This window comes from Mobula hypostoma, chromosome 10, assembly GCF_963921235.1.
Source record: "Mobula hypostoma chromosome 10, sMobHyp1.1, whole genome shotgun sequence".
In the NCBI taxonomy this organism is placed as follows: domain Eukaryota; kingdom Metazoa; phylum Chordata; class Chondrichthyes; order Myliobatiformes; family Myliobatidae; genus Mobula; species Mobula hypostoma.
In genome coordinates, this window is record NC_086106.1 from 15646321 (window position 1) to 15668924 (window position 22604).

Genomic DNA, 22604 nt, shown 5'->3' on the forward strand with positions numbered 1-22604 from the left:
ATTCAGCATAATTTGCAGTTCGCATTCGCTGTTAGCTAACAACATGGTGTCGTCCGCATACCTGATGTTATCCACCTTACGTCCTCCGATTGGAATACCTGTCTCCTGATAGTCGCATTCCTGAAAAATCCATTCTCCGCAGAGGTTGAACAAGTCTGGCAAGCCAACACAGCCTTGCCTTACACCTCATTTAATACATGCCCATGGTGATAGCTCATTTTCTACCCTGACCGCTGCTTTCTGTTTCCAATACAAGTTCCTTATTATTTGCACATTCTCCCATCCCAGATCATACTTGTTCAGTACCTCTATTACTTTCTCATGTCTTACTTTATCAAAAGCCTTTTCATAGTCAATAAAGCATAAGTAGATGGTCTTTTGTGCCTCAATGCATCTCTCCATGATGTTTCTCATTGCTGATTTAACTTTCATTCTGCCGAGCACTATTTTCAACAGTAGCTTGACACAGTGAGACATTATGCTTATTGTCCTGTGTTTGTTACATTTTAATCGTCCTTGGCTTTTTTGGTAAGGCAATAAATACCGATTTGAGAAAGTCCTCCAGTAGATTTCCTGTCATATAACTGTTGTTTAATATCGTTAGAAGGTTCATTTTTCCCTTCGGACCAACTGATTTCAGAATTTCAGTGGGAATCTTATCTTCACCGGCTGCCTTTCTGACTTTTAGACTCCAAATCGCATTTTCCATCTCTGACATCAATATTTTAAGTTGATTAGTCATTTGGTCAGTATATGTAGTCATAGTCATACTTTATTGATCCCGGGGGAAATTGGTTTTTGTTACAGTTGCACCATAAATAATAAATAGCAATAGAACCATAAATAGTTAAATAGTAATATGTAAATTATGCCAGTAAATTATGAAATAAGTCCAGGACCAGCCTATTGGCTCAGGGTGTCTGACCCTCCAAGGGAGGAGTTGTAAAGTTTGATGGCCACAGGCAGGAATGACTTCCTATGACGCTCTGTGCTGCATCTCGGTGGAATGAGTCTCTGGCTGAATGTACTCCTGTGCCCACCCAGTACATTATGTAGTGGATGGGAGACATTGTCCAAGACGGCATGCAACTTAGACAGCATCCTCTTTTCAGACACCACCGTCAGAGAGTCCAGTTCCATCCCCACAACATCACTGGCTTTACAGATGAGTTTGTTGATTCTGTTGGTGTCCGCTACCCTCAGCCTGCTGCCCCAGCACACAACAGCAAACATGATAGCACTGGCCACCACACACTCGTAGAACATCCTCAGCATCGTCCGGAAGATGTTAAAGGAGCTCAGTCTCCTCAGGAAATAGATATGGCTCTGACCCTTCTTGTAGACAGCCTCAGTGTTCTTTGACCGGTCCAGTTTATTGTTCATTCATATCCCCAGGTATTTGTAATCCTCCACCATGTCCACACTGACCCCCTGGATGGAAACAGGGGTCACTGGTGCCTTAGCTCTCCTCAGGTCTACCACCAGCTCCTTAGTCTTTTTCACATTAAGCTGCAGATAATTCTGCTCACACCATGTGACAAAGTTTCCTACCGTAGCCCTGTACTCAGCCTTATCTCCCTTGCTGATGAATCCAACTATGGCAGAGTCATCCGAAAACTTCTGAAGATGACAAGACTCTGTGCAGTAGTTGAAGTCTGAGGTGTAAATGGTGAAGAGAAAGGGAGACAAGACAGTCCCCTGTGGAGCCCCAGTGCTGCTGATCACTCTGTCAGACACACAGTGTTGCAAGCACACTCACTGTGGTCTGCCAGTCAGGTAGTCAAAAATCCATGACACCAGGGAAGCATCCACCTGTATCGCTGTCAGCTTCTCCCCCAGCAGAGCAGGGCGGATGGTGTTGAACGCACTGGAGAAGTCAAAAAACATGACCCTCACAGTGCTCGCTGGCTTGTCCAGGTGGGCGTAGACATGGTTCAGCAGGTATGTAGAAATATGATGTAGAAATAGACTGAAATATGAGCTTTAAAGGTTGAAGTGCATCAAAACAGTTCCGTTTACTCAGAGCAAACAGTTGAAAACTTTGAAAAGTGCTATGTTGAACTATTAGAGAGAAATTTACTCAGGTTCCTTTATGCTCTGTTTTTAATGTATACAGGATTCTTAACTGGAGGGCATGTTCTTCGCCTATTCCATGGCCATATGGATGAATGTCTTACTGTAGCATCATTTGATCAGGGTGAAGATCAATGCAGGTCGGTTTATAATTTTGTTTTTAAAAATATTTTAAAATATTCTGTTTTCAGCTGTGAAGTTTGTTTCTTAAGAGTAATAAAAGTCTCTTTCAAAAGGCTGTAATACTTAGCAGTGACAAGCCACTTGCGGTGACACTAGACTGCATGATTAACAACACTGCAGTTCAATCACTGCTCTCTGTGCTGCTGGGATAGTTGAGCAATGACTAGTCCTTCTATGACGTGGAGGGGAAATTTCAGGGCCAACTTCGGTACATCCTTGTATCCAGTGATCCATTGAAACATTTGTGTGACGGCATTAAAGACATTGTTCGCCATTCTCTTAGTGATAGAGGTCCTTCTTGTGTGCCCTCTTTTACCCTAAATCATTGGTTCCCAACCTGGGGTTCATGGACCTCTTGCTTAATGGTATTGGTCCATGGCATAAAAATGGTTTGGAAGCCCTGCCCTAAATCTATGTCCTCTAGCTTTATTCACCTTTGATAATAAGTGTTTTTTGCAGTTCACCTGACTGTACCTTTCATAATTTTATATACTTCAATAGTGTACCCGCTTAACTTCTCACGCTCTGAGAAATCAGGCCCAGCTCCTTCAGTCTCTCCTCATAACCGAAGCACTCCAACCCAGACAGCATCCTTCTTGCCCTTTCCTGGTGCTGTCACATCAATCTCATAGTGCAGTGACCAGAACTACGTGTGGTAACAAGACAGGGTCTGACCAAGGTTTTGTTAAGATGGAGCATAACCTCCCTGCTTCGGTATTTCCTAACTAAAGAAAGCCAGGATTCCATGTTTACTACCTGTACTTCTATCTGCAAGGATCTTTGGTATCACACACCAAGGTTCCTCTGTTCCTCAATACTCCTCAGGACCTTGCCATTTATGGTGAATCTCCTAACACCATTGGTGCTCCCAAAATGCATTAGGGTTATGTTGCCTCTAATACATTTTATCCCATTTCATCAACAAGTTTTTATTAATCTATACTATCCTCCACACTGTCAACAACCCCAGCAGTCTTTGTGTCATCTGTGAACTTACTGATCATTCTTCCAACATCTACATCCAAATCATTCTTGTATGTAACAAACAACTAGGGTCCCAGTACCAAATGTTGTGGAACACCAATAAACAGATGCATACAATTACAAAAACACTATTTTACCATTTTATCTCTTAATCCCTTACTAATTTTGGATCCATATTTGCCCTTTATCCTATGAGCCTTAACCATGTGGTCCAGTCTCCATTGTGGGACCATGTTGAAGAGCTTGATGATCTGCACTATCCTCATCAATACACTTTGTTACAGCCTGACAAATTCAGTCAGATTGGTCAGACAAACTTACCCATGGCAAAGCCACGATGGCTTTCTCTGGTCAGTTCCCACCTTTGAGTGATCCTTAATCTTATCCTTCATAATTTCTTTTTCTAATAACATCCCTGCGAATGATGTTGGGCTCACAGGTCTGCAAAGGCCAGGCTTTTTTCTGTTGCCCTTTTTGAAAAGTTTGAGCATATTTGTCATCCTCCAATCATCTAGTATCTCACTTGTGCCTGGAGAAGATTTAAGAATCTCAGCCAGAGCCACACACTAGAGGATGTTAGGATGGAATTTCATTTGCCATAGCCTTTTTTTTCTCTATCTATAGACATTTCTGTAATTTATGTTTTGTTGTGCTTTTGTCTTTTCTGATTATAACTGCCACTTCATAATAATCGTCATCTTGCAACATCACAGGTTTTTCCTCTTCTACATTGGAGAAACAAAACAGATGGCACTGTGAGCGAAGAATGTAATTCTGTGAATTCAGCAAAGTGGGCAGCTATTCTTAATTTCAGAATCAGAATCAGGTTTAATATCACTGGCATATGTTGTGAAATTTGTTAACTTTTCAGCAGCAGTACAAAACATATGATAACATAGGAAAAAACTGAATTCCAGTAAGTGTGTGTATGTTACATATGTATATATGATGTATTTCAGATATTTCTATTTAGTAGTGCAAAAACAGAAATAAAAAATGTAGTGAGGTAGTGTTCATAGTTCTGATAGCCATTCAGAAATCAGATGGCAGAGGGGAAGAAGCTGTTCCCAAATCACTGAGTATGCGCCTTCAGGCTTCTGTACCTCCTTCATGATGGTAACAATGAGAAGAGGGCATACCCTGAGTGGTGGGGGTCCTTAGTGATGGGCTCCACTTTTTTGAGGCATCGCTCCTTGAAGATGTTTTGGATACTATGGAGGCTAGTGCCCAAGATGGAGCTGACTAATTCAGAATAGGGTTGATGGGCAGAAGTCTGTCACTGTGTAAGGCTTTGGTACAATACTGTAGCATGGCTTTCTCATTAACATAACTTGCTGTTTTAAAGAGTTATTTCAAAAAGCTAATACATCACATGGAGCTGGAGGATTTTTAAAATTACTACCCCTGTCACAGGTTTTATGGATGTTGGAGACACTCCCAGATAAAATGGATGGTGCAAATTACAGTGGTTATTGAAGGTGGACAAGGATCATTCATCTTAAGGAGCGGGAAGTGTTTGACCTCTAAGAGGAAATACTTTTTAGAAGAAAAAGCTTGTATTTTGAAAATGATATGGTGTTTACCTCTGAATGTAGCAGCACAAAAGAGAGATAGGAAGAGTTCCATGTGCCAGATGGAACAAAGAGCAAGGTCATAAGGACAAGCCAGAGGACTACAGGCCAGTGAGCTGTGCATCAGCGGTTAGAAAGTTAATGGAAGGGATTCTGAGGGACAGGACATATTTGCATTTAGAAGGATAAGGACTGATCAAGGATAGTTTTGTTACTTGGAGATCCTATCTTTAATTGAGCTTTTTGAGGAGATGACCAAGAGCATTTATGAGGGCAGTGGTGATTGTATATTTAAATTCCTTGGCATTATCATAGAGGATCTGTCATAGGACCATAATGTAAGTATCATCACAAAGAAGGCACCACAGCACCTCTACTTTCTTCGAAGTTTGTGCAGGTTCAGCATGTCATCTAAAACTTTTAACAACTTCCGTAGATGCACAGCATAGAGTATTCTGACTGGTTGCATCATGGCCTGGTATGGAAAGCCAGTGCCCAAGAATGGAAAAGTGGTGAATGCAGTCCAGTCTATCACAGGCAAAGCCCTCCCCACCATTCAGCACATCAAGGAGCACTGTCAGAAGAAAGCAGCATCCATCATCAAGGACCCCCACCATCCAGGCCATGCTGTCTTTTCACAGCTGCCTTTGTGAAGGAGGTGCCGGAGCCTTAGGTCCATACCTGAGGTAGTATATGATGACATATATGTATTTGAACTTTGAACTTTAGCATGGCCCCTAACATTGGTTCAGAAGATTGCACCATGTGAAGCCCAAGATGAGCTAGCCATCTGGATACAAAATTGGTAGGAAGTAAAATGTAATGGAGCACTGCTTTTCAGATTACAAACCTGTAACAGAGTGATTGGTGCTGGGTCCTTCATTGATCATCATGTGACTCAAAAGAATATAGGCAACATGATTATTAAATTTGCAGATTATTGAACAGCGAGGCCTGAGGTACAAGTACATAGTTCTCAGAAAGAGACAATGTAGGTAGACAGAGCAGTGAAGGTGTATGATGCGTTTGCCTTCGTTGCCCCAGACATTGGATATAGGAGTTGGGACGTCATGTTACAATTGTAAACATCATTATTTAGACAACTCTTAGAGTACTGTGTGCACTTTTTGCTCGCCACATAATAGGAAGGATGTGATTAAGCTAGAGAGGATGCAGACTCTGCTCCATCTAGCGGAATTAGTCCTTACTCTTAATAATTTCTCCTTTGGCTCCTCCCACTTCCTCCAAACTAAAGGTGTAGCTATGGGCACCCGTATGGGTCCTAGCTATGCCTGCCTTTTTGTTGGCTTCGTGGAACAATCTATGTTCCGTGCCTATTCTGGTATCTGTCCCCCACTTTTCCTTCGCTACATCGACGACTGCATTTGCGCTGCTTCCTGCACGCATGCAGAGCTCGTTGACTTTACTAACTTTCCCTCCAACTTTCACCCTGCCCTCAAGTTTACCTGGTCCATTTCCGACACCTCCCTCCCCTTTCTAGATCTTTCTGTCTCTGCCTCTGGAGACAGCTTATCCACTGATGTCTTCTATAAGCCTACTGACTCTCACAGCTATCTGGACTATTCCCCTTCTCACCCTGTCTCTTGCAAAAATGCCATCCCCTTCTCGCAATTCCTCTGTCTCCGCCGCATCTGCACTCAGGATGAGGCTTTTCATTCTAGGATGAGGGAGATGTCTTCCTTTTTTAAAGAAAGGGGCTTCCCTTCCTCCACTATCAACTCTGCTCTTAAACGCATCTCCCCCATTTCACGTACATCTGCTCTCACTCCATCCTCCCGCCACCCCACTAGGAATAGGGTTCCCCTGGTCCTCACCTACCACCCCACCAGCCTCCGGGTCCAACATATTATTCTCTGTAACTTCCGCCACCTCCAACGGGATCCCACCACTAAGCACATCTTACCCTCCCCCCGCCTCTCTGCTTTCCGCAGGGATCGCTCCCTACGCGACTCCCTTGTCCATTCGTCACCCCCATCCCTCCCCACTGATCTCCCTCCTGGCACTTATCCATGTAAGCGGAACAAGTGCCACACATGCCCTTACATTTCCTCCCTTACCACCATTCAGGGCCCCAAACTGTCCTTCCAGGTGAGGCAACACTTCACCTGTGAGTTGGCTGGGGTGATATACTGCGTCCGGTGCTCCCGATGTGGCCTTTTATATATTGGCGAGACCCAATGCAGACTGGGAGACCGGTTTGCTGAACACCTACGCTCTGTCCGCCAGAGAAAGCAGGATCTCCCAGTGGCCACACATTTTAATTCCACATCCCATTCCCATTCTGACATGTCTATCCACGGCCTCCTCTACTGTAAAGATGAAGCCACACTCAGGTTGGAGGAACAACACCTTGTATTCCATCTGGGTAGCCTCCAACCTGATGGCATGAACATCGACTTCTATAACTTCCACTAATGCCCCACCTTCCCCTCATACCCCATCTGTTATTTATTTTTATACACACATTCTTTCTCTCACTCTCCTTTTTCTCCCTCTGTCCCTCTGAATATACCCCTTGCCCATCCTTTGGGTTCCCCCCGCCCTTGTCTTTCTTCCTGGACCTCCTGTCCCATGATCCTCTCGTATCCCTTTTGCCAATCACCTGTCCAGCTCTTGGCTCCATCCCTCCCCCTCCTGTCTTCTCCTATCATTTTGGATCTCCCCGTCCCCCTCCCACTTTCAAATCTCTTACTAACTCTTCCTTCAGTTAGTCCTGACGAAGGGTCTCAGCCTGAAACGTTGACTGTACCTCTTCCTAGAGATGCTGCCTGGCTTGCTGCGTTCACCCGCAACTTTGATGTGTGTCACAGGAATATTACTTGGACTGGAGGGCTTGAGTTATAAAGAAAGACTGGATAGGCTGGGGCTGTTTTACCTTTAGCAAAGGAGGATGAAGAGTAACCTTTTGGATGTTTGTTTATAAACTAATGAAGGGCATCAGTAGGGTGGAAAGTCGCAGTCTTTTTTCCAAGGTAGGTGAGTCTAAAGCTAGAGTGCATACTCTAGATTTGATGTGAAAGGTGTAAAATGTAAAGGGAATACAAGGGGCAGGTTTTACCAACAGAGGCTAGAGTGAGTATATGGGACAAGATAGAAGAGCTGGGTACTTCATGCAAGTTAGATTTTAATGTGTATTTAAGTGAAGACAGCACAGCTTGAATTTCTTTAAGGAAAAAATGTCCTATCTTTGTTGTGTTTTGTGATGCATGAGTTGGTGTTTGGACAGGGCACAGTTAGTACACCAGGAATGGGTGAAATCAACTTACTCAGCAAAGTTCTCTAAAGAAACTGAGCTAGCTCTCTATTTATGGCTCTGTGTGTTGTTTAAGCTAGACATGAGTCCAACTCCAAAATATAATTTAATGCAAAGCAATCACTGAGACACTTAGCTTTCACTGCAGTCTAGTGCAGCAGTCAGCACAATGCTTTACAGCACTGGCTACAAGATCGGGGTTCAATTCCTGCTGCTGTCTGTAAAGAGTTTGTACATTCTTTATGTTTATGTGGCTGTGTGGTACTCTGGTTTCCTCTCACGTTTCAAAGATGAGCTGGTTGCCCCCTACGGTAGTAAGCTGTGGGCATACTATGTTGACACTGGAAGCATGGCGACACGTGTGGGCTGGCTCAGCACATCCCCGACACAAGGAAACGCATTTCAATGTATGTTTTGATGCACATGTGACAAATGTAATGCTTAATGCTTTAATCTTTGACAGGTGCCATGTGCTAAAGCTGCTCTTCAAAGCTAACTTTTCTAACTCAAGGATAGAATGCCATCTATCTGATCTATGAATGGAAATCAGCATCCTATACTGGAAATATATTTTCCCTTTCATGTTGCGTCCGGTGCTCCCGATGTGGCCTTTTATATATTGGTGAGACCCGACGCAGACTGGGAGACCGCTTTGCTGAACATCTACGCTCTGTCTGCCAGAGAAAGCAGGATCTCCCAGTGGCCACACATTTTAATTCCACATCCCATTCCCATTCTGACATGTCTATCCACGGCCTCCTCTACTGTAAAGATGAAGCCACACTCAGGTTGGAGGAACAACACCTTATATTCCGTCTGGGTAGCCTCCAACCTGATGGCATGAACATTGACTTCTCTAACTTCCGCTAATGCCCCACCTCCCCCTCGTACCCCATCTGTTACTTTTTTTTTTATGCACACATTCTTTCTATCACTCTCCTTTTTCTCCCTCTGTCCCTCTGAATATACCTCTTGCCCATCCTCTAGGTCTCCCCCCCTTGTCTTTCTTCCCGGACCTCCTGTCCCATGATCCTCTCGTATCCCCTTTTGCCTATCACCTGTCCAGCTCTCGGCTCCATCCCTCCCCCTCCTGTCTTCTCCTATCATTTTGGATCTCCCCCTCCCCCTCCAGCTTTCAAATCCCTTACTCACTCTTCCTTCAGTTAGTCCTGACGAAGGGTCTCGGCCTGAAACGTCGACTGCACCTCTTCCTACAGATGGATACTGCCTGACTTGCTGAGTTCCTCCAGCACTTTGTTTTTCCATAACAGTAATGTTAGAACTACTTATTCACATGTCTAGAATGTAGCTCCCTATAATTTTCACTGGTAATTAGGGGTGAGCTATGAATGTTAACCTGCAACCAAAAGCTACTGTCTGTGAGCGAAAACACATTGAGTTAAATTTGATTCCACTTACTGAAATGGTTCTAGTTTCCATGCTTCTACTACTGGTTATCCCATTTTCTTTATGCGTTGTGAAAGCTTCAGACAAGAAACAGAACGTATATTTTTCTGCATATAGTCAAGACTTAACCATGCAGTCATTGTCTTATTTCTTTGTGCATCCTTAAGCATCTGTCTTTCAAAGGTCTTTTCCTGCCATTCTAGTGACATGCTGTGCTCCCCTGATTGTTGCTTGCAGAATGATTGTATCAGAGTAGATTGCAGATGGCTGTGAAGAGCAGCTATGTACAGCTATGTACAGCTCTGAGCCTTAATGCTTCAGCTTCAGAATGTCACTCTCCCCAGGAGCAGTAGTATTCAGGATCATCTGGCTGACAGACACCAATGGGGAATCTATCAGAATGATGATGATGGGACCTTGCATGCTGTCCTTCAGAGAGGATGGCATTGTTCTCCGAAACCACTGATAGTCCCCTAGAGTAGTGGAGGAGGGTATTAGCTGTCTTCTGAAGTTTTTGAAACAATAAATTGTTGGTTTGCAGTCATCCTCACATTCCTTTATCCTCGCTATCTTCCTCCAAGGTCAGACACTGGCGCCCAAACTCATATTGCCAACTTCTTGAGCTGCATGATCAGAATCATTCCTGTTACTTTAGGCGGCATTTTCCTATGGGGGGGATTATAATAAAGACCTGTAATAGGAGTGTCGGTGCAAAGCCATATTTCTATAGACCTCCATTCCCTGTCTGCGCACTCATAGAATCATGGAGACACCCAGAACAGGAACAAGCTCTTTGATCCACCTTGCTCATGCTGACCGTTAAGTTCTTACCTATGCTAAGTTCATTTATCAGCGCTTTTCTGTAGCCTTCTCTTCCTTGGTAATAAATGTTCAAAGTCTACCTGCCTCACCACCTGCTCAGATAATGTGTTCCACATTTCAGCCACCCTCTGAATGAAAAAAATCTTCCTCGACACCCCTCTAAATCTGTTGTTCCTCACTTTAGATGTTTACCATCTGTGTTCAAATGTCTGTGTTAGAGGAAGGAATGCTCACTCTCTACCGTATCTATGCCCCCTGTTCTCTTTGACGCCTTCATTAAGAGCTTCCTCAAGGGAAGCATACCCAGCCTATCGAGTTTCTCCTCGTAACAGAAAATAGTTGCAATTTTGAAACATCATCAGTAATTATCTGTTACAAGGAGAAACTCGATAGGCTGGGTATGCTTCCTTTGGAGCAGAGAAAGCTCTGGATGAAGGTGTCAAAGGTGTCATAGATACGGTAGAGAGTGAGCATTCCTTCCTCTAACAGAGACATTTGAACACATGGTAAACATCTAAAGTGAGGAACAACAGATTTAGAGGGGTTTCAAAGAAGATTTTTTTCATTCGGAGGGTGGCTGAAATGTGGAACACATTATCTGAGCAGGTGGTGAGGCAGGTAGACTTTGAACATACAAGAGGTACCAGGGATTCTCAGACCTGACTTTAAAAAAAAATCCAACTTTATGCAAATTCTTCTGGGCTCTAGTGTAGGGTGTAGTACTTAAATTTCTTCACCGGGAAACAATGCAAAGATCACCCATAGAAAAATCCAGTGCCATCTCCAAACTCTGCTTCGGGTGAGGTCAAATGTTACGAATGCCGAGCCACTTCTTGTTAGTACACACTTTTATTTGTTAAACTGCTAATAGTTTCCTTTTTGATTAGCAGAACACTCTGTCTGGTAAAAACATTTGTCATAGTTCTATTACTGGTGATGACCTCCTGTCACCTATGTTGACCGTTCATAGTCTGCTTTTTACATACCAGTCCCCAAGGGCTATTGAGGCTAACAATTTTAACGTCTCAGCCCAAAATGTCGACCTTTTATTCCTTTCCATAGATGCCACCTGACCTACTGAGTCCCTCTGCCATTTTGTGTATGTCACTCTTAATGATAAGGGAAATTCAATTTACAGACAGTTCTTGGTAACAGAGCCCTTATCTAACTTGCGGTCTCTGTACAGAGATAGTAGAAAATTTGTACATGAAAAATTCCTTCTGGGCACCCTCCAACCTGATGGCATGAATATTAATTTCTACTTCTGGTGAACAAATTTCCCCCACCCTTCCTCTATTCTCCACTCTGACCTTTCACTTCTTCTCAGCACTTCCCCCTGCCCCCCCCCACCTTCCCTTTCTCCTACTGTCTGTTCTCCTCTTCTATCAAATTCTTTCTAATCCAGCCTTGACCTTTTCTACCCTCCTGGCTTCACCTATCACCTTCCAGCTAGCCTCTCTCACATCCCCACACCTTTTTATTCTGGCATCTTCCCTCCTCCTACTCAATCCTGAAGAAGGGTCTCGATCCGAAATGTTGGCTGTTTACTCTTTTCCGTGGATGCTGCCTGACCTGCTGAGTTCCGCCAGCATATTGTGTGTCTTGCTTTGGATTTCCAGCATCTGTTGACTTTCTCTCGTTTGTGCTTCAATAACAAACTTTCAATAATCTGACAATTGTTAAGTGCTAATATACTCAATAATCCTAGGGGAGGGAGGGAGGGAACGTCGACTCAGACCATGAAAGGCCTGCGTCAGGCATTTTCATGCCTTACAAGGCGCAGATTAGAAGTCTGTGTGGGGAGCCACTCCTCGCACAGACACTAGAACAATGTGTGGTTAAGTGCCTTGCTCAAGGACACAAACACGCTGCCACAGCTGAGGCTCGAACTAGCGATCTTGAGGTAACTAGACGAACGCCTTAACCACTTGGCCACGTGCCCGACACAATAATCCTAACTTTAAAAAAAAAAGCCCTTTTGAATCTCTTTGGAAAAATTTCAAACTTCCTTTGTCATTTTAGCCATTTTAATTGTGCAAATTTATGAACTGAGTTAGTATTCTCTTTATATCCTACAGGTTTGTTCACTATGAAGGTGGTGCAGTGTGTAGTCACGCCAGGTCTTTATGGCGATTGGAGCCACTACGCATCAGGTAGGGATTGATTCTGGCTTCCAGTAATGATTCAATGTTATTTAGAGGAAATATGTGAATTAGATTAGTTTATTAGATTAACCAGGTAAAATTGGAAGCATAAAACCAGTGATTAATAGTATAGGTGATTCAAACTATACCTTGAATTAACTTTTACCTTAAATATTTCAAATTTAATAAAAAATCATGATGGGAAATATATGAGATAAGTTAATCAAGGAAATGGTTTAAATGAATATCAAATAAATACAAGTATTACTTGTAATTATACACATGTGAAACTGCAGTCTGAGAGCCGGCTGGTGGCGCAATGACATCAGTGCCGGACTCTGGAACGAAGGTTCCTGGGTTCGAATCCAGTCTGGGCCGCTCCTGAATATGCTCTCCATCTGTGCCGGGTTGAGTGTCGAGATCGCGACTGGACCTCGTAAACTGAAAGGGGAAAGTACTGCAAAATGGCTGTATGAGGAGTGGCGCGCCACACAGTCTCTCTCTCGCTCCGCGCCTTGTAAAGGCATGAAAAAGACATCGTCCCGCCAACATCGCACACGCACGCGCAGTTTGAATATAGTGTACAGGTCTGCTCTGCCTATCCAATGAAGTATATACTTGTCACAGGTAAGTGCAGTAAAAGATCATCCTGTTGATTTGCAAGATGGCATTGTAGGAATAGATGAATGAGAGGAGATGTCATTTACTAAAGATTTACATGTCAAGAGTTGATAACTTTATTCATGGAAATGTGAGCTTTCATTCATTTTCTGAATAATTGTTATTGTTCTCAACAGCTGGAGTGGAAGCCACATGAAATGGGGTCAGCCTTTCCGTATTCGTCATGTTACCACAGGCAAATATTTGGGCCTCGATGAGGAGAAAGGGCTTCTGCTCTTTGATCAAGAGAAATCAAACACCAAAATCACTTCATTTTGTTTCCGAATCTCAAAGGTGAGAAAAGAATTGTTTTTCTCTGTATTTATCATGTATTGCATTGTACAGCTGTCACAAAGTTAACAAATTTCATGGCATATGCCGGAGACATTAAACCTGATTCTGATTCTGAAAGTGAAGCAAAAGAGAAATAATTTATTGTACAAAATTATGCCGAGCTTCCCAGACATTTCTGGACGAGGTTATATAATTTATTCCTGGTCTCTGAGTTAGTTGATTTTAGGAAGACAGTAGTTGTATTGGTATCCCATTAGAATGAGTGTTTTACCCTGGATGCTTCATTTTCACTTTCATGCTTTTGAGGATAAGGGCTTCCCTCTCACAACAATAACAAGCACAAAAGAATGATTTCGGGAATGAGAGGGTTAACGTATGAGGAACGTTTGTCTGCTCTTGGACTGTATTCCTTGGAGTTTAGAAGAATGAGGGGAGACCTCATAGAAACATTTTGAATGTTAAAAGACATGGACAGAGTGGATGTGGCAAAGTTGTTTCCCATGATGGGGGAGTCTAGTACGAGAGGGCATGACTTAAGAATTGAAGGGCGCCCATTCAGAACAGAGATGCGAAGAAATTTTTTTAGCCAGAGGGTGGGTGAATCTATGGAATTTGTTGCCACGGGCGGCAGTGGAGGCCAAGTCATTGGGTGTATTTAAGGCAGAGATTGATAGGTATCTGAGTAGCCAGGGCATCAAAGGTTATGGTGAGAAGACGGGGGAGTGGGACTAAATAGGAGAATGGATCAGCTCATGATAAAATGGTGGAGCAGACTCAGTGGGCCGAATGGCTGACTTCTGCTCCTTTGTCTTATGGTCTAAAAGGGCTGTCTCCTCCTTGGAGCTCAGAGAGATTGTCATTTCCAAGACCGGGCCGTGCTGCTGCACTTCTTGATTTTGATCAACTAGACCTTGAGTAAGAATGATTAAAACTAAACTGTGATAATCAAGCAGAAGATAGATCTTGCTGGAAGAAACATACCCAAACTCTAAATCTAAAATCTACTTGCCCCAGTTCTGACTCATTCCTCTCCAGTCTTGAGCATTCTCCCTTATCATAGCTGATTTTGTTTTCTGCCTTTGACAGTGCACATTCTTAAAAGTTTATTTGACAGGCATTTCCTACTATATTTTTTAATAGGTAGGGCAAAATAAATAGCCATTAAATTATCCTGATTCTATCTGTGTGAGAGTGCTTGCTGATTTTTTAAAACATGGTAATCATGCTCACTGTATATGATTCCAATTTTTATTTTGAATTGAATTGACTTTATTTTTACATCCTTCACATACACAAGGAGTAAAAATCTTTATGTTATGTCTCGTCTAAATGTGCAATCATACTAATTTATAATAAATAGAACAGTCAATGTAACATACGAATACACTCAAATCAGCGTGAGTTCATCAGTCTGACGGCCTGGTGGAAGAAGCTGTCCCGGAGCCTGTTGGTCCTGGCTTTTATGCTGCGGTACCGTTTCCTGGATGGTAGCAGCTGGAATAGATTGTGGTTGGGGTGACTCGGGTCCCCAATGATCCTTCGGGCCCTTTTTTCACACCTGTCTTTGTAAGTGTCCTGAATCATGGGAAGTTCACAACTACAGACGTGCTGGGCTGTCTGCACCACTCTCTGCAGAGTCCTGCAATCAGTTTGTGAATTCCTGAGCAGCCTAGAATCTATGCTGATTGAAGTTGGATGTTAAAAGATTATATATTTATCAAGGTACAGCATAGAATGGGCTCTTTCATCCCCTTGAGTCGTGCTTTCCAGCAATCTCCGATGTAACCACAGCCTAATCACAGAACAATTTACAATGACCTGTTGACCTACCCAGTATGTCTTTAGACTGTGGGAGGAAACCAGGGCTCCCAGGGAAAACCCACGCATTCCACGGGGAGGACGTACAGAGACTCCTTACAGATGGCGCCATGAGATGTTATAGCTCTGACCGCTACACTATATATGAATAGTATTATTCTTCAGATGTCTGTTGACTACTCCTCCAGGGATTGTTCTCCACAGACTTAATGTGATCCCTCATTCACTCCAGTTTTGCATTCATGTGCAATGCCAGTTCTGACTCGTTAGTGCTTCTAAATGTTGCTCATTGAAATAGTTAAAATGTTTTGACATTCTGTAAGGAGAAATAAAGTCACAGACATCTTCAATAACATAAATAAAAGAACAACAGCAATCTCTTTCAAGTGAGCAAATGGCCTTTATACAAATCACAGTGAGCTGTGCATTGAAACAGGACTGAACCTAATTTTCTGCTCTCTTAGGATAAAATCGATACTGGTCATAAAAGAGATGTAGAAGGCATGGGAACTCCTGAGATCAAGTATGGTGAGTCGATGTGCTTTGTCCAACATGTGAACAGTGGACTTTGGCTGACCTATGCAGCAGCAGATACCAAGACAGTTCGATTGGGCCCCTTAAAGAGAAAAGTAAGTGCATCTACTTCCCAATTACAAATTAAGGCTTCAGCCTTAACATCATAAAATTTGTTATTTACCATTGAAGTTAATAGTTTACTCATTTAATTGTAAATTTCTGTATTGGAAAGTGACCATGCTGTTTGTTTGTGCTTCAAATTTTTTGTGATTATATACTATCTGCCTCCCATCCGACACAAGACCGTCAAGATCCCACATGAGGGAATGATTCAAAATAATTCGAGCCTAATAACATTTTTGTGATCAGCGACTTGTGACTAGTGAGACTCCACAGAGTTGTTTGTAATATACATGAATGATTGAAATTGATGAGCTGGTGTTCAGCGCACTGCCCTGCAAAGTCTACTTAACTCTGCACTGAACTGAAGCTGTGGCCTGCAACTAATCAGCTCCTGAATCGGCTGTGACTGGCTTCGTGGCTGTGGGCTCACTTTCATGAACTACAGTTCTGAATGTTATTTCTTTCTTTTATTATTTAGGCAACTTATTTTGTTTCCGCACATTGGCTGTTTGACAGAATTTTTTTAATGGGTTCTATTGGGTTTCTCTGTTTTATGGTTGCCTGTAAGGAGACAAATCCCAAGGTTGGAAATAGCATACAATCTTTGAGAATAAATGTACTTTGAACTTTGATTAGGATGGGAATGTAGGAGGCATAAATGGTAAGTTCACAAATGCAATGAAGATTGGTGGAATTGCTGATAGTGTTGAGAGTAGTCTTAGGCTACAAGAAATAACAGAGGGAGTTCAATCCTGAAAATGTGAAGCGACGCATTTTGGGAGTACTAATGTGGGTAGGATGTGCACAATAAGTAGTAAAGTTCTAGGGAGGAATGAAGAACAGAGGGACCTTGGTGTGCAAGTTCAAACATCCTTGAAGATGGCGGTGCTGTTGGATAATATGCTTTAGAATCAGAATCAAGTTTATTATCACAGCTTGTGTCATGAAATTTGTTAACTTAGCCTCAGCAGTTCAATGCAATGTATAATAGAGAAGAAGAAATAATAATTTTAAAAGAAAATCAATTACAATATACGTGTAGTGAATAGATTAAAAATTGTGCAAAAAGTGGAAATAATATATATTTTAAAAGTGAGGTAGTGTTCACGGGTTCAATGTCCATTTAGGAATCAGATGGCAGAGGGGAAGAAGCTGTTCCTGAATTGCTAAGTGTGTGTCTTCAGGCTTCTGTACCTCCTACCTGATGGTAACAGTGAGAAAAGGGCATGTCCTGGGTGCTGGAGGTCCTTAATAATGGATGCTGCCTTTCTGAGACACCACTCCTTGAAGATGTTCTGTGTACTTTGTAAGCTAGTACCCATGATGGTGCCGACTAAATTTACAGCCCCCTTCAGCTTCTTTTGGCCCTGTGCAGTAGCCCCTCCATACCTGAGCTTATTGGCATACTGGCCTTCATTAGTCAGGCATGAATGTCAGAGCATGAAGCTAATGTTCCAGGTTCACAAATCATTAATTAGACCTTATTTGGAAATCTGCATGCACTTCTGGTCAATGCGCAATAGGAAGGGTGTGATTGTGCTGGAGTTGGTACAGAGGAGACTCGCCAGGCTGTTGCCTGGATGGATTAATGTAGTTATGAGGCTGGTTCTGCTTTCCCTGAAGCAGAAGAGGTTAAGAAGGTTCATGATAGAGGTGCAGATCCTCTCAGGCTTATGAAGACCCATCTCATGGACACCCTGTACATATGAACCAGCTTCCATAAATATGGTTGAATTCAAATGAGAACCAGTCTGGGAAAACAAAATCTGTTTATGTGCAATCTCCATGCAGTAGTGAGACACCATCCCCTCAAACACAAACTGCTAGTTTCACTGTGGGAGGCCGTTTAGGAGAGTTGCTTTGGAAACTGACAAGATTCACTTCTATTAACGCTTGTGCAACATTTCGCTATAAAACAGTGCAACAACCACTGATACTTCAAGCCTATCAAAACCAGCCATCAAACAGGGACATCTTGCCTACTCCTGTACCATTGTAACTAGGCAAAGGAAGCCAGTAAGTAATCCAACTGTAACCTGGGAATGGCCTGTATATTAAGTTGAGGTATGTAGGTAGAGTAGTCTGTGCTGGCGCGTGGCCAAGTGGTTCAGGTGTTCATCTAGTGATCTGAAGGTCACTAGTTCGAGCCTTGGCTGAGGCAGTGTGTGTGTCCTTGAGCAAGGCACTTAACCACACATTGTTCTGCAACGACACCAGTGTCAAGCTGTGTGGGTCCTAGTGCCCTTCCCTTGGACGACATTGGTGGCGTGGAGAGGGGAGACTTGCAGCATGGGCAACTGCTGGTCTTCCATACAACCTTGCCCAGGCCTGCGCCCTGGAAACTTTCCAAGGCACAAATCCATGGTCTCACGAGACTAACGGATGCCTATGTATAGTCTGCAGGAAATTATTCCCCATACCAGAGGTGAACAAATCCAGAGGACACAGTTTTATATTAAGGTCTAAGAGATTTAGATGCAATCCGAGGAAGCCCTTTCTCTGTTAGAGAATGGTGAGTAACTTGAATGCACTGCCAAGAAAGTGTAACTTACAAAATTTTTTATATTTATTGCACCGTACTGCTAAGACAAACAACACATTTCACAACATACAGTATGTTAGTGATAATAAATCTGATGCTGGTGGAAGCAGAACTGCTGACAGCCTATAAGAGGTGTCTAGAGGAACACTTAGGTCAGCTTGGCACAAAAGGCTATGAAATATAGAGTTAATATGGATGGGTGCCACTAGTTATAATGAACATGTTGGGTGGAATAGCTTGCATCCAGGCTTTATGACTGTGACTCTAGGATAATGACTAGTCCTTAATCTCTCAACCCTTGTGTGCTTGAAGCTGTTTTCTCATACCTTAAATTGTTCCCATGCTCCAAATCATAAACACAAGTGATTCTGCAGATGCTGGAAATCCAGAGCAATACATGGAAAATGTTGGAAGAACTCAGCAGGTCAGGCAGCCTCTATATATAAAGGAATAAAGAGTTGAGTCATTTTGGGTTAACACCCTTCATCATGACCCATGCACCAAATAAAACTCCTTCAAAAAGAATGCAAAATTAGGTACGATCAAGAATTACTTTCATCCAAAATTTGCTCATGACCTGTGCAGATCCTGATGGGGCACTGCCAGCGTAATGCAGCTGCTGATGCTTTATTGAATTGAAGTCAGAAAAGAGCCTCTGTGCTTAAAGGTACACTTTGCATGGTAGTTGGACAGCAGTGTGAGAGGCCTCCGTAGGTCAGTCAACCATGGATATTGCTTCCTAGCTGTCTAGATACGCAAGCCTGGGCAGTACAATATGAGCAATGTTGCTCATGTAGCAAGCGCCCCCTCTCCACACATCTGAGAACCCGAAGAAACGGCGGAGACTGATAGAGTTTGGCACTGGCAACATCACAGGAGTTGCCAGTCAGTGTTGAACTCAACATTAAGACTGCTTTAGGGACTCCAACTCTGGATTTTTCCCTCTGGGTTTACTCCCAAAGCTTTCCCCATGACTGGGTATAGCGACAAGGCAGCGGAGGTTTGATATCAGGGTTTTCCCTCTCTTAGATAAGCTGCCAACCACGGCTGATGAACCCCATATTCCTGAAGTGAATGGGTTTAAGGCGCCAGTAACTCACCTTGGCCCTTTCTGTCAGTTGAAATGGTTCCGCCATGCTTAGTAGCTAAGCCACGTGTAAAGGCCAGGAGCTGGACTTGGTTGTCGGAGGCTATTTGAGGTGCACACCATTGGGAGAATTCAATAGGTAGTGGGAGCTTGTCCCCATTACCTCCCCCAGCTATAATAACCTAAAGGAACCTAGACAGCAGTAACATGTTATATATGCCATAGAGAAGATAGAGCTGGAGGAGATATGTAAAGAAAAACAGTGTTTTCTGAGTTGGATTCTGATGTTTTTTAATCCAAGACTCTTTATAAAATCAAGAAAGAGGCACAAAACATGTTGCTTCATGATAGACGCAAACGACAGGAATTCTGCAGATGCTGGAAATTCAAGCAACACACATCAAAGTTGCTGGTGAACGCAGCAGGCCAGGCAGCATCTCTGACATGTCTATCCACGGCCTCCTCTACTGTAAAGATGAAGCCACACTCAGGTTGGAGGAACAACACCTTATATTCCATCTGGGTAGCCTCCAACCTGATGGCATGAACATCGACTTCTCTAACTTCCGCTAATGCCCCACCTCCCCCTCGTACCCCATCTGTTATTTATTTTTATACACACATTCTTTCTCTCACTCTCCTTTTTCTCCCTCTGCCCCTCTGAATATACCCCTTGCCCATCCTCTGGGTTCCCCCCCCCCGTCTTTCTTCCCGGACCTCCTGTCCCATGATCCTCTCGTACCCCTTTTGCCTATCACCTGTCCAGCTCTTGGCTCCATCCCTCCCCCTCCTGTCTTCTCCTATCATTTCAGATCCCCCCCCCCAACTTTCAAATCTCTTACTCACTCTTCCTTCAGTTAGTCCTGACGAAGGGTCTCGGCCTGAAACGTCGACTGTACCTCTTCGTACAGTGCCTGGCCTGCTGCGTTCACCAGCAACTTTGATGTGTGTTGCTTGCTTCATGATAATTTTGTTAAGCATTAATAGAACAAAGAAAATTGAAAATTGACAGTAACAGGAGCAGAGGCTAGAAGCAGAAGGGAGAGAAGTAACAAAAAGGAAAGTGGTACTTTGTGGTCAGCTCATTTTATATCCCTTAGAAAAGAAACAATCCATTCAAATTCACAGATAAGAGTTAACCAATCAAATAGCCCCAATTCAAATAATCCAAGGGAAGCTTCCAGAATCAAACAAATATAACCATTAGGGAGACACACTGGACAACCGCATATACATATTATAGCCACTAGGAAGCATACTTAACAGTTACATATATACAAGTGGTTGTAAAAAAATAATCAGGCAATTATTTGTTAAACTGCAGTGAAAATAAATCTAATCCAACATCTGCAAAATAAAATAAAAATCTACTGAATGAGATGCAAGCCTTATATGAGCAATACCTCAAAAATATTGTAACATCGTAAGTTCTTTGAAGGTGATCTTAAACCACTTTAAAAAATCTTTTGACTTAATCTGAGAGAGGGTGAAATGCGTTATTCCAGTTCTCATTCTGAAATGCTACTCTTCCATTCCATGGACATTTTCCCAAGCCCAGCCTCTATCTTTCCTATATAAATGAAGTACAAAGATTATTGGAAAATTTTTGTTTGTTGTACATCATCCATTGAGGCAGAAATGCTAAGAAAAGAAGATAGGAGAGTTCCTGATCTTCACACCATATCACCTTCCCTCCTCTTCAACATGGGTAGTGAGACCATTCAAGCATCCAATAAATGATTCCTTCAATAGATAGGATCTCCAGAACACTACTAATCTGAGCACAATCTAAACACTTGGTGAACTATGGCCCTTAATCAAATTGTAGTGTTCATTTTTTAAAATCATCCAACGATAGTTATTTTCTGGATTAGGGTGCTCCAGTTTAAACTGCGGAGGCTTTCTGGATGGTTTGTGTGACAACTGGCAACATTAGATGTGTGTTTGATGAAGTGAAAACATCAGATACAATTTCACAGACCTCAACTAGAATTTCTCTGGCCAGTTTCATGAGCGTTGAAATTTCATTCCAAAATGCCTTTTAATTGTGATTTACACAAGGTCATGAGAAGAAGATAGTGGAAATTAGAATAAAATCAGAAAATAGTGGAGGTACTCAGCAGACTGCCATTATTCACTTGCTTGTTGTGATTTTAAAAAAGTCATTGATTTGAAATTTTTAATTTGTTTCTGTTTGCTTGACTAGCTTCATGTGGAATAAAGAACAATACAGGCCCTTCCGCCTATAATGTTGTGCTGGCCTTTTAATCTACTCTAAATTCAATCTAACCTTTTCCTTATACATAGCTTCTATTTTTCTTTCATCCATGTGCCTATCTAACAGCTTCTTAAATGTCCCCAAGGTATCTGCCTCTACTGTCACCTCCAGCAGCATGTTCCTTTAATCCACCACTCTGTGTGGAAAAACCCTACCTTAGATATCCCCCTATGCCTCAGATATCCAATCACCTTAAAATTATGTCCCTTCATATTTAGCCATTTCCGCCCCAGAAAAAGTCTCTTGCTGTCCATTCTGTCCATGCCTCATCACCTACACCTCTTATCAAGTCATCCCTCATCCTCCTTTGCTCCAAGGAGAAAATTCCTAGCTCGCTCAACCTATCCTCATAAGGCATGACCTCTATTCCAAGCAGCATACTGGTAAATCTCCTCTGCACCCTCTCTAAAGTTTCCATGTTCTTATAATGAAGCAACCATAACTGGACATAGTCCAAGTGTTGTCTAACCAGAGTGTTACAGAGCTGCAACGTTGCCTCGTGGCTCTTGAATTCAATCCCAGTTAAAGCCTACACATCATATGCTTTCTTGTGTGGCAACTTGGGATCTATGAATGTCTAAAATCCCTCCAGGATGTTCTTTTTTTATTCCACAATATGTTGACTTTGAAGTACCAGTCATTCCAAACAAAACCAACCCCATGTGAAATAAGCATATTTCTTTTATTGTGCCTGAGAATATATTGACCTTCCATGCATGCAGCTACTCTGAACATGCAGGTAGCAGCTTAACTACAGTATATCCACCTGGCAAATGGTCTTAAGTCCGATTAAAAGCAATTAAGGAAACAGAAGTCTATTTTTGTAAA

At 42.6% G+C, this 22604-nt stretch overlaps 1 protein-coding gene across 8 annotated transcripts in view; it reads left to right on the top strand.

Moving 5' to 3' along the window:
* LOC134352669 (ryanodine receptor 1-like) overlaps positions 1–22604 on the top strand; it is a 581514-nt gene that overhangs the window by 97502 nt on the left and 461408 nt on the right. For all 8 annotated transcript variants that reach the window (XM_063060038.1, XM_063060039.1, XM_063060041.1 and 5 more), the window contains 4 exons: positions 2117–2213; positions 12393–12467; positions 13256–13412; positions 15695–15859. In XM_063060038.1, the coding sequence (XP_062916108.1) occupies positions 2117–2213; positions 12393–12467; positions 13256–13412; positions 15695–15859 (494 nt within the window). The remainder of the gene's footprint in view (positions 1–2116; positions 2214–12392; positions 12468–13255; positions 13413–15694; positions 15860–22604) is intronic.